Source organism: Oncorhynchus kisutch, linkage group LG10 (assembly GCF_002021735.2).
Source record: "Oncorhynchus kisutch isolate 150728-3 linkage group LG10, Okis_V2, whole genome shotgun sequence".
Taxonomy (NCBI): Eukaryota; Metazoa; Chordata; class Actinopteri; order Salmoniformes; family Salmonidae; genus Oncorhynchus; species Oncorhynchus kisutch.
Genome location: NC_034183.2, coordinates 24,100,499 through 24,116,234, shown reverse-complemented (window position 1 = coordinate 24,116,234; position 15,736 = coordinate 24,100,499). Strand labels below are relative to the sequence as shown.

Genomic DNA, 15,736 nt, shown 5'->3' with positions numbered 1-15,736 from the left:
CATCCAAATATTACACTTAATATACATCACAGAAGACTGAAACATAACAAAAACCGTTTGACATAGAAACACCGGCAATTCGGCTGTTGTTTTAAAATAATGTTGATTAACTATGTTATTATGAAAAATATGAATAACATACCACCCATGAGGCCACTAGAGGGCGATTTGGTCCTTTGACTGCAGAAAAGGGGTCTGACTCTAATTTGCAATGTCCATCTACATCTGTACACTTGTCAATTTTACTGGATCTTAGCTCTATGAACAACTGCATCAGCAAAGCATAGGAGAAAAGAAATACATGAACTAACAGACAGTCATGACAACACAGATATTTGAAATGGTTTAGCAGTTTGTTATTTACTGTTTATCATGTAACTATCAAGTAATCCTTTCAAATATTTGTTTTGCACATGTAACAATGGTAACCATTATATTTAATACCTGATTGGATAGATGGAAACAGCACTCAGCGAGTTGAACTTTGCCTGTTCATGTTTAATTGTCGTACAGTATTCTCAAGAGCACAGATTCTAAGGCGGAGCAAGAGAAGCTAATTTAATCACCACAAATCATCTCCACTGTTGTTCGGCTGACCCTCTACAAGCTTTAATACTCTTCTAACACCCACACGTATATCTCCTTCAACCATGACTTGATTAAGGTATAAATCATTATTTCTTCCAGGTGGACCTTGCCTCGCCTAGATCCTATCTTTGACTGAACTTGAGGCAATACAGGTCAGTTTTATAATGACTTCTCTTCACAACAATGGACCCCTAACCAAAGAGAACACAACCTGATTTTATAAAATATTCTTTACCCTCTCTCTCACTCAGAATCTGAGAGCCCTGTTGACACACCACTGTGTGCGTTAGCACAGTACAGTCAAGCGCAAACTCTCCCACCTTCAGGATCACACTCCCCACAGCTCTTTTCTCACCTCTCTACCCCAGTTCTCCCAATCGGAGGTCAGCAAAGTTAACAAGGGGTATGCTATGTATGGGGGGGGCTTAGGCAAAAGCAAGCCTAAGAGCAGGGTGAAATTAAGATCAAATTAAATCACAGATCACAACATTCAAAACTTGACGACTTGGTTTGAAGCACTAAAAGTGCAAAACCAGATACTTAATGCATTTCAACAGTATTTTCTCATTTTTGTGACTTACAACACTGTTCAAGACATAAAACAAGCAGTTGCACTGGCAAAACGGAAGAAATTGAATAATAGAAGACATACAGAGAAAAACATTAGTGTTCTTGCTGACAAAAGCACACTAATTATTATCCTGTATTTTTGCCAATTGTAAGGAATGAGAATTGTTCTACTGACTTATATTAGCTATTGTGAAAGACGAAATAAGTTCAACAGATAAGTGGAAAATGTGAGTTGGTCAAGGTTGGAGGCAAAAATACTGAACGGATTCTGTATTTGGGCCTATTTGTTTTTATTATTGTTCATTGAGATACATTAAATATACTACCAAAAGTGGGTTTTGTTTAATTCAGGGCCCTAGAGATTGTTTGTTGTTTTGAAGCTAATTTCCTGCAATTCTACATAGTGTAACATGACTCATGACATCTTTTGCGTAGGCTATTTAATTATAATTACATATTATATTTAATATAATATGGATAGGGAAAATAAAGCTTAGACTATTTTCACAAATGTTATTTCACTAACAAATATGTCAAATATGTCATTTAATCATGTTAGTTACAAATATTTTCAATTGATAGCAACAGAGTCAGTCACACATTAGATAACTTCTGTAGGAATGAGAATTGGATGTTCATGAATGTGTCTATAAATTCCTGTTTGTCACGTGAACTAATTGAGATGGCGGTTGCCTAACTCAGAACAAAGTCCTGTTGAGCTTCGTATGCTGTCTCATTTCCAAGTCGTATCTTTCATATAGCTGATGTTCCACTCCCCGAAACCTCCAAATGGCGCGTACCACTTCCAAAGTATTATTTTGATTTTCCTTAGAAGGTCGTAACTCAGCCTCATAATGCCCTGGAGACAAATAAAAATGTGCATCGCGTCTTTCTCGTGGAACGTACAGCTTGTTTCTATCCTAACGCGCCGTTATATATCGCTTTTTAAACGTTTTTCTCCCTAACAAGGCATACCCCCTCAATTTGAGCACTGCCTACACCCCTCTGTGCCATGCCACCCACCTGCTCACAAAACCCTACTTCATATTAATCTGATCAACTCGACTTATTAGCATTGATATATAAGCTTGGTGCTGAACAGTGCTGCACCGTGGGTGTTGCAGCTCTGCTGGAGGACAGTAGTAGTCTAGCTCTGACTGTGGTGACACTGCCCAGGGCTTGAGCCCCAGTGACAGACAGTGGGGTGCTGCTCAACGAGGAGCATCCTCAGTTCCACACCATAAACACTGGATATCTCCCCCTGTCTCTCTCTATCCTTCCTTCTCTCCCTCCCAACGCCTCCGCCTCCTTTAGCACTGCGTTACTGGCATGTCCCTCCATCAATACGCTACAGCGAACAGTTAGGGAGACAGGATGCTATCACTGTCACCATGGTTGGGAATTGCGTTCTTTTCAATTAGCATTTTGATTGCACGGGAATGAATAGCCCACACACAAACAATCAAATATTCACTTCCAAAAATGAATAATGCTTCCCACATTCAAGATGCTAATACAGAAGCTGGCAAATTCCCTTTATGATAGGGACAACATTTTAAAATCAGTATAATGCCATTTTAACATTTTATGAAACGTATTATTAACAGCATACAATAAGAGAACGTTTGATATGGATACGGGAATTTAGAGATCAGGGAAGACAGCCTCTTTGTGTATGCAGAAAGATAGGTTTAAAAAAGTTAGTCAGTCCTGCCATGTTCTTTTGGATGGATGGGAATTAAACTGAGTCCCTGGCAGGCACTGCCTCCAACCAGTTGAGGAACAGCCTGGGGGGGGCAGTCACTCTGAGCCTTTTGTCAACAATGGACACACAAACAAACACATCCACCATGCAGCACAGACAAGCGCTACCAGAAGCATCAGAGGCAGAAGCAGAGGAGACACAGGCGAAAACCTGTCCAAGTGAAGGGAAATGTACACCAGTGCAGGCATGCGCATTACAGAGCCACTCACACACACACACACACACACACACACACACACACACACACTCTATTTCTCTGATACACTACAAATTCACAAATGCAAGCTCACGACTGTAGTCCTACATTACATACACTATCAAACATTACAAAAATAAAACCGACCAAAATGTGCACTATAATGCTTTGTATAGATACATAAATATACCAAGTATTATCTACTATTTACAATGCACAACATGATAAAGAGATTTAATGCAAGCAAAATATCACACTTAAAACCACACAATGTACTGTACATTTGCTGTGTGCAGGTAACATGAACAGTTATCTAAGACTTGTGCAAACCGATACCCATCGCCTTTTCCCAAAACTGGATGAACAACACCCCATTAACTGTTAGGGAAGGAAGGCACACTGAGTGAGGCATGGTGCTACTGCTACTGCTGCAGGCTGTCGGATGGATGCAAGGGCACAATGAGCGGCTGGCAGGCTGCAGCCTCCTTACCATTTTAAACCCATTCCACTCCATTTGTGAGCCGGCAGACGTTTTCTCTCCCCAGCGCCTGAGCAAATTTCCCCCTGACTTGGAGCTCTCTTTTTCTTTATTTCTCTCTTAGTGGTGGTCAGACAGTAGGCGGCTTGTGAAAGCAGGCATTCCCTTCTTCCAGAGACGCTGGGTGAGAATGCAAAAGGCTTCAGCGTGAGCTTTGGGCTGCAGTCCCCTCCCCTGTCTCCTCCTCATCTATGAGGTCAGAGCTCCCCTCTCTCTGGAAGGGTGTGCTGCAGCTTTCTCACTGGCTCCTGCGTCTGTCTGTCCAGCACTCTCCTCCACAAAGTTAACATCTTCACTCTGGCAACCTCGCCGATTCAAGGAGCGCTTGGCAATGAAAAGCTTTTTGGTACAAAGAAAAGCATTTTGATACCAGCAAAGCAATCACTGCTAAGATGCTAACCACAAAGCAATCAATCACTGCTAAGATGCTAACCACAAAGCAATCAATCACTGCTAAGATCTTTGCTTGATTGAGTGCAAAGAGTGACTGTGCCAGTGGCGCAAGCAGGATTCCGTTGAAGGCAGGACCAGAAAAAATGTAGGCGGGACAAAATTTGGGCACTCAAATCATCATTAGATGATCAAAAAGGCATAGCTTACCCTATACCCTACTGTAATTGACTGCACACAACAAACCATCTAACATGTGATTTCGCATTATTGATCAAATAGTCGTGTAGGCCTACGTAAATCCACAACTCTTGTATTTAACATGAAACTCACATAGACCTACACAAAATAAACAATTTTTGTATTTTATTTTATTAATAGTATATAAGACTAGAACATAATGCCCTAATATAACAGTAATGATCACAATAGGCATCCACAGCCTATATAGACAAGAACATTGGTCACCAACCTGTCTTAGTCGAGATCACTTTATGAGTCCAAATGCAAGCCGAGTGCAATTCTCTGCTGGGTGCGGAAGATCAAGTGCTCCTACAATATATTGTGTGATATCAACTACAATATCCATAGAATATCCATAGAATATAGGGCCTAACTATAGTGAGCATACAGGTCACAGTGGTGGGTAGTGTATGGGGCTTTGGTGACTAAACAGATGGCACTATGATAGACTGCATCCAATTTGCTGATTTGCTGAGTAGAGGGCTGCAGGCTATTTTGTAAATGACATCGCCAGTCAAGGGTCGGTAGGATAGTCCGTTTTACTTGGGTATGTTTGGCAGCATGAGTGAAGGATGCTTTGTTGCGAAATAGGAAGCAGATTCTAGATTTAATTTTGGATTGGAGATGCTTAATGTGAGTCTGGAAGGAGAGTTTACAGTCTAACCAGACACCTAGGTATTTGTAGCTGTCCACATATTCTAAGTCATAACCGTCCAGAGTAGTGATGCTGGACGGGCGGGCAGGGATCGGTTGAAGAGCATGCATTTAGTTTTGCTTGTATTTAAGAGCAGTTGGAAGCCACGGAAGGAGAGTTGTATGGCATTTGAAGCTCGTCTGGAGGTTAGTTAACACAGTGTCCAAAGAAGGGACAGAAGTATACAGAATGGTGTCATCTGCGTAGAGGTGGATCAGAGAATCACCAGCAGAAAGCAGCAATGACTGATATAGAGGGGGACTGGTGGCCCTGGACTGGTGGCAAATGCTCCAACATCCTCTTCTATACACGGTCTCTTGAGATTTTTTTTACAGAGCTTTGTTTGGCCATTAAGTTTTTGCTAGCCAAGCTGGCTAGTCTGTCTTAGCTAACTAACGGTGAGTAGCCTACACACTGTAGCCTAGCCTATACAGCGATAGCTATTATTGTCAATATACACACAGTTTAATAGGTACAGCACTTCATTCACAAAAATGGTTTGCTCCTACACCCGCGGCTTGCTATATAAAGCAGGCAGACAGGCATTCGAGGCATTCAGTTACTGTTCGATTGAATGTTAGAATGGGCAAAACAAAGGGCCTCCCGAGTGGAGCTGTGTCACTAGAGATCCTGGTTCGAGTCCAGGTTCTGTCGCAGCCAGCCGCGACTGGGAGACCCATGGGGCGGCGCACATTTGGCCCAGCATCGTCCGGGTTAGGCAAGGGTTTGGCCGGCAGGGATGTTCTTGTCCCATCATGCACTAGTGACTCCTGTGGCGGGCCGGTTGCAATGAGTGCTGACACGGTCGCCGGGTGTACGGTGTTTCCTCTAACACATTGGTGCGGCTGGCCTTTCCCTCCTCCTACCTACTGCTTGCTATGAATTCTATCTGATGTTGTATGCATGTTCAGGCCAGTGTTTGACTTGGACTGAAATATACTGAACAAAAATATAAACACAACATGCAACAATTTCAACAATTTTACTGAGTTACAGTTCATATAAGGAAATCAGTCAATTGAAATAAATAAATTAGGCCCAAATCTATGTGTTTCACATGACTGGGCAGGGGTGCAGCCATGGGAGGGCCTGGGAGGGCATAGGCTCACCCACTTGGGAGCCAGGACCTGCCAATCAGAATTAGTTTTTCCCCACAAAAGGGCTTAATTACGGACAGAAATACTCCTCAGTTTCATTAGCTGTCTGGGTGGCTGGTCTCAGACGATCCTGCAGGTGAAGAAGTCGGATGTGGAGGACATAGGCTGGCGTGGTTACAAGTGGTCTGAGGTTGTGAGGCCGGTTGGACGTAAGGCCGAATTCTCTCAAAACAATGTTGGAGGCATCTTATGGTAAAGAAATTAACATTCCATTTTCTGGCAACAGCTCTGGTGGACAATCCTGCAGTCAGCATGCTAATTGCACGCTCCCTCAAAACTTGAGACATCTGTGGCATTGTGTTCTGTGGCAAAACTCAAAACTGTGTGGCAAAACTCAAAACATTTTAGAGGGGTCTTTTATTGTCCCCAGCACAAGGTGTAATGTAATGTAATGTAATGTGTAATGAACATGCTGTTAAATCAGCTTCTTGATAAGTCACACCTGTCAGGTAGATAGTTTATTTTGGCAAAGGAGAAATGCTCACTAACAGGGATGTAAACACAATTGTGCACACAATTTGAGAGAAATACACTTTTGTGCATATGGAACATTTCTGGGATCTTTTATTTCAGCTGATGAAACATGGGACCAACACTTTACATGTTGCATTTATATTTCTGTTCAGTGTAGATGCAGTTACTCATTTTAGGTGGTACCATTTATATTTAGGTGCAGCAACTCCTCATTTCTTTTGAGCTAATATTCTATAGGAGGTGCAGGAACTTAAGCAGAAGAACATTTGAGGTGCCGGGACTCAGTTCCTGCCCAAGTCAAGTACTGTGATTAGGTAAAACTACAAATTATGTCCTGCTGGGAACACTGACAAGTATATTGATATTTTTTTGTTGCTCAATCTGATTGGGTGGGCCTGCCTCCCCAGTGGGTGGGCCGGCGCTCCACACAGGCCCACCCATGCCTATGCCCCTGGATTCTACCCTCAGGCACTACAGGATGCCTGAACAGCACTATGTATATAAATGTGCTATTACTGCATGCATGTTAAAGCCTGCAAATATACACTAGTTATATACATTGATACATGCTCATATTTGTTGCATGTATCTTGCTTATTCAAAGGAAAATCCAGTTAAAACCTAGATAATTTACAAAACGCAATTCATTTTGCAGTTCACCCACATAATCACAAATTCACAAAATCACCCACACAGGTTTACTAATTACTAAGCTGGGCTTGGTTTATCAGACACAGGCTACTGATATGAAATACTCACATCAAAAATGTACATTTCACACACAGATGTACCGACGCACGGACACACACACCTGCAGGAGCATCACGATTATGAACAACAAAGCGCCAAAAAATGGGACAGCTCGCTACGGATTAAAACGCAAACCGAAGTTTATCACCTGGCTAGAAGCTACTGCTGCGGAGGTGTCACAAAGCAGTTTATAAAATGTAGACGACTAATAACCTAAGCTAGACAGAGCCTATAAGACAGATGCGCTTAGCATAGGCTAAATGGTTCCCTACTCACCATGACCATTCTTGTTTAGGGTTGAGCAGGATAAAGCGAAAGGGGAGATGCAGGTGCTTAGTCTTCCTGTGGTTAAATAAAATCGGTTGCTATCAAGAGTCGATCCTCGTGCGGGGAGCGCGTGGTCCCAAGGACAATCGGGTAGATAAGGCGCGTGTGACTGGATGAATGAGCTTGTCGCGTGTCGGAGGCTGAGAGCCGTGGGTGGAAATCTCGTTGTTTCTCTTCGGGATCGTCGGAGGAAATAAACGGTCACAAAAAAAGAAAACTAAAAAACTAAAAGGATAAGTCTTCACTGAAACGAAACAGCTAGTGTAAGCAGCTATTTTTCCTACAACCGATTTATGGGTTATTCAGTCTGTCGGGTGTAGAATCTCATTGGCTGCGATAGAGCAAGGAAGGGGTGGTGCGCTAGTGGATGAGAGTGTTGGAGGAGGGCTAGAGCGAGAAGGGAACGACGGGGGGCGATGCTACCAACGTAAGGTGCGATTGATATTATGCACTACAGCATCGACAGCGAAGACAAATATAATTGACAACTGTAACATAGAGCAAGATAACCAATAACCGACTCGCACTACTACATACGGTGTGACAAGGTATTGTAGTCTACATGGATGGAGACATACCACCATCATCATTGTGTAGAGAAGTAGCTTAATTGTTCCTCTTCGTGACATTGCGCAGTAGTCTCTCTGCCCTTTTGATGTTGGTGATGATGTTCATCACCCATCTCTCCACTCTACCCCGCTCCCTCCTGTCTTTTCTGTGAGCTTCAATCACCTGTGCTCCCCTTCACAGCTGCACGCAAGCATCATAAATAATTAACACGAGGCCCCTCATCTCCATCCTCCGACAAAACCCCATTTCAGCGCTGTGGTTGTAGAGCTCTGGTGGGGGGGGGGGGGGGGGGGGGTCTTGTATAGGAAGAGATGCATAGCATCCCATACCTATACGCCTACTACTGCAGTCCTCTCAATTGTACCCTGCGCAAGCTAAGGCATGCCACATCTCATAAACATCAGTAATGCCAGCTGACCTACAATGCTGCCGTTGTCTCCATAAATGCATTCGATTTTTGCCTTCAACACACAGAGGTGTGATTCGAAGAATGCAATAATTCAAAACAAATGTTGGGTTCTTTCACAATGTTAAAATAACAATGCATCTTTCATACAGTATTTTAGATGCAATAACAGTGCATATTTTACAGTATCTCATATACCGTATATATTTTGAAACCTAGCAGCACATACCCGTCTGTTTTGATTAGAATAGCTTTGGGTATGAGAGAGCAGCAGTGACCAGAGAGGCTATAACATATGAAGCAGATATACACTAGCTGGCCCCAGACTCACAGAGACAAGGAGAGCAAGCACCTGCGACAAGGAGAGCGAGCACCTGCATACTCTAATTTACTTAGTTGTCATGACACAATATATTCCTCTTTGCTTTGTGGTTGTTTTGTTACAGCATGTGCCTAGCAGCAGTAAGCCTATTTGATCCATTGTTCAACACTGTGTCATTACAGTACATTGTTTTATTCCAGACATCAGAGACAGAGAGACATATAGCTGGTCCTCCCGTTCACATGCTGGTTTTTATTCAATTAGGAGGAGACTCTCATGGCAGGCAGACTAACTTGAGTAAGTCCATTAACCTCCAGCTGAACGAGCACTGATAGGAAGTCCCACAGTGCTCTTGACAGCCTACAAAACACTGCAGCACTGTTAAACTAATCCATAATTTGCCCCAAACATTTTCAGGAGTTTTTTTGGTGTGGACGTTGGCTCGGAATGACTCAGCTGTTAATTTCTCAATATGTAAAGTGGGCCTATAGTACGGATGTAACAATGTATGTATTTTTTTTATGAATGCATGCTTTACATTCAGTGCAGTATATCTGCAAGGTATATGTTTGGACTGTATTTCTATTTGTACATATACAGTAGCATAATGACAATGAGAAGAGACCAGTGCATTGGTCAGCTTTCACAGGGCACAGAATTTGCCCACAGTTTCATGCATTGAATAAAAAAGCAAGAGACTGAGTTTTGAAGCTCTCCAATCTCTCCACTACACCTCTGGCCCCTCCACCTCACTGAGTATTAAAGCCACGCACAGCAATGTGCTTGAAATACTAATGAGCGTTAAAGCCACGGCTAAAGCATCGCCAATCTCAATTAGGAATCAACAGGACATGGGTGTTTCCCGAATGGATGTGTTTGCTGGATTTATATTAATAATGTGTGGTATCTTCCTCCACCCCTTAATGCCAGGGATAACAACAGATACCAACTGCCTTTTGTTTGGGGTGCGTTCTGGTACAACGCTTCTTAGTCTAGAAACCTGCAATGAATACCAGACCTGTTTTTTCTATCACTTTTATTATTCTGACTTGACCTTTTTTGAATTCATTGCATTCTGTGCAAGCTTGGGAAATAATTCTCTGCTTCACTGACTTTAATATTCTCTCCGGGTACCATGTTTTTATTACCAGCTTTTAATTCTTGGCTGTAAATAATAGAACGTAACACAGATGAATAACAATCGTTTTTCTTTTTGAGTGGAGTCAACTTTAACTATTGGATTAATAGGTACGCAGTTAAGGAGAGTTCCAGGAAGCAGAAGATTCTTATCTATGGGCAACATCCTCAATTACTTCAATAGAGTTTCCTTAATGGGATTTCATTTGAGCAATCCATATCCTCTTCTGTACTTGCTTTCTTTTACCAAATTGTTTTCCTACATTCTTTTAACGAATAGAAAGTGATGAAAGTGAATGGGGTCTTAAAGCAGTGTTACATTTGGCTCTCTCCTGCCTTGTGTTGTCAGATGGGGAGGTTGGCTGCCTGCTGGGAGATTTCAGATCTAGTCACTGGAGTTGCTGGGCAGGAAGGTTTGCCTCCGTGTGCTTTGGCTCTCCGTACACACTGTGTGTGTTTTGGGGGATTTTGTGAAATATTGCATAAAAATAATTTGGAATTTAGCTTTAGCCTTATACGGGCTAATGTATTTTGACTAAAGACTATGATAGCTATATTAATGAAAGTTTTGAGTATATTTCTTAACTTTTTCAAGTGAAAAGCTTTACTGGCTCTAACCCAGGAGGAATGCCAACGATGCAGTCAGCAATGTAAAGCCCATATCATTGATTGTCTCTGTCTGGATAGGTCCTGACACTCTCTCTCACCCACCCTCCTGAAGTTCCTATGACCTGACGCACTGATTGCTGTAGCCCCAATTATAGAGCCCCACCGGCATGGCTCCTGCCTCTGCTGAAAGCCTGCTACCAGAATCTGACACCAGAATCTGGCTAATTGTCATGGCCTGCGCCTGCTCTCTCGTGCCCTCCCTACTCATCCCAAACCCCTCCCTCTCAAAAGCGCTCCACGGATTAACATCCAGTGAATTTTTTTTTCTGCTGATGAAAATTGAGACCCGTCCTTAATGCTGACTTGAATTTCAACTAAGAATTTTAAGGATTTCCACTGCTGACTGTACACATACACACTGTGTGGGTGATCTCTCTCTCTCTCTCTCTCGAACTGTCTCTCGCTCTGTGTCTTTCTCTCTCACGCACGCACACACACGCAAATACACAATTTGATATTACACTTATATGTAACAACATTGTAAGATAATATCTATTCTGTATGTAGATAGTATGAAACTAGATATGCAGCAGACAGTCTTATAGAATCAACTTAATCTAAGTCAGAGCAATCTAACTGTTAGACACAGTGTATTCGCACCCTTCTCTTGTTTCACTCTGAATAATCACAAGTTTATTTAAAGGTAGCAAAGTGTTGGTGTCACCTGAAATGTGTGAAGTGTGTAAAAAACTGTTAACATTTTAAGAAGTTTTAATTTGTCACGCTCAATAAATATACATGTAATCTTCTGCGAACATGTATTTTGAATAAACACAATATAGATTTTTCAGATTTTGTTGCATTCATCCATGGACTCATCTGCCAGTATTTTACTCCGTGCCATATTTTAAATTTCACTGATGAATATATATTTTTATTAATATATGTATTAAGTTATCTGAAATTCCCTTTGATTTTACAGAACAATAAAAAAGTTATCTGTCATTAAATGGTAACTTTCACAATATGGTTTGTTTTAATGACCACCAGACCAGGTCAGTGAAAGGTCAACGGCCATTGATTAGCATGTCACACAGGGCCTGTAGTTGGATCATTTGAGCTTTTTTAACAGGAGGCCTCGCCTCTCCCAGCTCACCTCTGTATTTCCTATTAGGGGCACTAACCGGATTGGAAGTGTCACCCCCTGCTTGCCTTTATAGCCCATTTGTGCCTGATCTGGCAGAGAAAGCGAGACCTCCAAAAAATTATGTTCATCATGCACTTTCCATGGAACTGAGCCTATCATGGAAAAATCCCAGTACAGTATGTCCCTGACTCCCTCATAAACAAACATACTATTTTTTATGACACCCAGGTTTGTCTTCTCAGGAGCTTATTTGGAGGAGCTTATTTGTCTCTCTTTGATTTGCCCTTGAACAATCCATTTACTTCCTGTATCGAAGTTTTGGCAGCATCTGGCCATGCAACTCAGATTGATTATCATCACTTCTCTGGCTTAAGTCCATTCTCCACCCATAACAATCAACAAATTGGTGTCAGACCTTTTGTCTTGATACAGAGTGACAAACTCAGCATTGCTTACTCCGAGACATCAGGCTTCAATTACAAATCTGCATTTAGCTGAGGACAGCAGTAGTTGTCCCTCGGGACTGGCTTCTGTTGTCTTTGATGTTTAAGATGACTGACAAGCATTCTGCCAAATCCTTACTCAGCTCCTTAAACTGCAGGAGAAACATTTCTCCTGTAAATACCTATATTTCCATGTCATTGGAAATGAATCACGGCCATTTCAACTCATGCTCATGTCACCACCTAAGAGAAACTTCTCAACAAGACATTAATTCTTCATGGCGACTTCAGGACAAGGCTGTGCTATATTTGTCACAGGCGTTTGTCATTCCCTTGAACTCAAATCCATTTCATATAGATGGAGCAATTGAGAAGTGGCATGGCTTATCTAACTGCGTAAGCTATTCCTGTCTATGGAACAGAATGTGACAGGAGAAAACCACATACTGTATGTATGGAGAGATGGCCACCTTTATCACAAAACGCAGTATTAAGACATTTATTACAATTCAATAGCGGTAAATACTGAACACAGCAAGGGAGCCTACATCTGAAGTATAATTAAACAAATAACATGGTAGAATAAGCATATGTACATATAACTACCTTTGTTTGCGAGCAAGGACTGAGGCCCCCATAACCTTTAACAGAAATGAGAGAGCTGTAAAATTGCACAGAGGGGTTTCCATGGTTGACATGTATTCTGGCACGGAGGGTTTCAGTCACAGCAGGAGATTTTGGATTACAGTCCATTTGGATTACAGAGGTGTTGCCACTTGATAAATGACATTCAACCGCAACAATACTTTGCCTGCTCCCCTTGTCATTACCAGTGTTGCCCCTCGTCGCTATTGGCGTCTGTGTTGCCACGATGAGTGGTGAGTGCTGCCATGGTGGTGTAGTGGTTGGCTGTGGGGCGGCCTGCTCTGTGTTTGATCCCAGTCGAGGTACCTCCACGCTCTGAGGGTGACCGCTGCGGTCCATCTGGCTGGGGCTTTAATCAGCACCTCCCCTCAGAGAGGGGATGTATTCTCCTGCCTGGCCCCATCCCTTCGCTGTGCTGCCAGCCTGCCTCAGAGCACTAGAGCCCTCCTAACATGCTAACCCTGAACATTTCATCTTTCTAAATGTCACTTCATGGTTTACTGCTCCTTCTTAAGATGCTAGTAGGAAAGTGAGTGCACAATGCTACTCTGTCATATTTGAGTTTAACAGCATATATGCTTGACGAATAGCTTTATCTCATGTGTGTCGTATTAGCTGTTTATTTTTGTTGATCAATGTAACATTTTCTGTTTAGGTAGGCATAGACTTATGTTTGATAAAAGGCAATGCATTAATAAAGTATGTTGTGTTTCTTCCTGCCCTTGACCACTGTAGCTACAAAAAGGAATGATCTCAGTGTTCTGTGTTCCGTCCATCTCTCTTTTTTTACCCCCTCCCCCTGCACCCTCAGGAGGAAATAGAATGAGATTGGGAGAGTAAAGAAATCAAGAATGGAGAGGGCAGCAAAGAAGGATACCTTAAGGAATAATTACCATACATAAATATGCTTTTCTCCTGCTTTAGAATGGGTTATTTTAGTCTTGTCACTGATGTCCTAGCCATCTAAACCTGAATGCTGCTGTTAGAAAGGATTCATTATTAATGGCTTGGAAAACTACTGGGGATGATGCTTTCCCAGGGCTGTGAAGGGAACCGCTATGTCTCTAAGGAAGTATTGCCTGGCCTCGCAGGTTTTCCTCAGTAATGCACTCATGTCAGGCACATATCATTTATTCATGACAACAGCCGTCACTTTTATAGCTCCCAAACAATTAGTAGATCAATAAAAGGCATCGGCTAAGAAACTACAAATTCTGGAAAACAGTGTTGTTCGTCAAGATGTCACGATTCGTCCACAGCCTGTCGCTCAAGTGTTGGCCACATTTGTCACTTCCTACCAAAACGCAGTAAGCTGTGAGCTAAAGCACTCTCTAATCTCTTCTTTTAAGATGGCGGTCCGATGCTGATGGCTCTCGAATAGCAGGTGCAGCCATTTGACCTCCCTTTTTTAATGTCATATTTTTTAATGCGTCACAATGTGCAATTTGAATATAATTATTTATATATATAGATGATCTTGACTGTAGCATAATGGTCATTGTTATTGTTATTTTGTTATTGTTATTTTGAGCATAGTCAGCTAAGAGAGATTACAATAGAACTACACTGGTCAGTGGGGGTAATGCCCCCTTTGTAATGTCTGGAACTGAGTGTATGGAAACAGTTGACTGAAAATGGCATAAAACTGTGACTGTTTTCTTCAATGCCCTTTCACCGTTCCACTCTAATTAACAGTAACATTCATGGCTGTATGTACACAAACAAGAGTAAACCTCGCTCTCAGGCAATAAAGACACGACATAGTTCCGTTTTTTCCCTCCAACATGATTCCTTTTCTAATTACTCTGTTATAAGCCGTGAAATAACTGTGATTGGATATAAACCAATGGCCACAGTAAGCATACAGTATATAAATGTGTCTCTAAAATTTAATTCCGGTTTAATCAACACAATAGAAGTGCTCTTTGCGGTTGTAAGAGGAAAAAGCACTTGTTAAACGCTCTTACATAACGGGCAAAAAGTCATGGTTTTCAAGCTATCATCACAATTGTATGTACATTCTTTTGTGATTTCTCTGCAGTCGTTTCTTGGCACTGCTGTCTTCAAATGAAAGCTTTTATTTCTACTACAAAGCTTTCACTGTCCACCAATTACACTGTTCAGATGTTCATTTTCCGCAGCAACACAATCACATGCAACTCTCAGTCGATAAATAGACCCCTGTCACATATACACACAGAGCAACGTGAGTGGCTTCTCCTCGGAAACCTTGCCATTTGCCTCTCTATGGGTGAAATCACAGGCTGTTACTTCCAGGTCGGGGTACGTGTATCCAGAAAGCTGACCCTTAGCTGGGTGTAAGCTTCAGGTCTTTCTTTTGGGTGGCTATGTTTTAAGGATCACAACCACCTCCCCTTGTACAGTGCTTTCAGAAGGTATTCATACCCCTTGACATATTCCACATTTTGCTGTGTTATAGCCTGAATTCAAAAAGGATTAAATATGTTTTTTTCTAACATCTACACACAATAACTCATAATGACAAAGTGGAAACATGTTTTTTGACATTTTTGAAAATGTATTGAAAATGAAATAGTATTCACACCCCTGAGTCAATATGTGTTATGAGTCATCTTTGGCAGCGATTACAGCTGTGAGTCTTTCTGAGTAAATCTCTAATAGCTTTGCACACCTGGATTGTATAATATTTGCACATTATTATTTTTTTAATTCTTGTGCTAGACAGCCATTTTCAAGTCTTGCCGTAGATGTTCGAGCCAATTTAAGTCAAAACTGTAACTAGG

At 41.9% G+C, this 15,736-nt stretch overlaps 1 protein-coding gene across 9 annotated transcripts in view; it reads right to left on the bottom strand.

Moving 5' to 3' along the window:
* LOC109897492 (ELAV-like protein 4) overlaps positions 1-15,736 on the bottom strand; it is an 82,701-nt gene that overhangs the window by 61,098 nt on the left and 5,867 nt on the right. For 2 of the 9 annotated variants that reach the window (XM_031833353.1, XM_020491992.2), the window contains exon 1: positions 7,642-8,162. The exons of the other annotated variants lie outside the window; for them this stretch is intronic. In XM_031833353.1, the coding sequence (XP_031689213.1) occupies positions 7,642-7,650 (9 nt within the window). In that variant the 5' untranslated portion in view covers positions 7,651-8,162. Of the gene's footprint in view, positions 1-7,641; positions 8,163-15,736 lie in introns of those variants that run through there. 9 annotated transcript variants of the gene reach the window in all.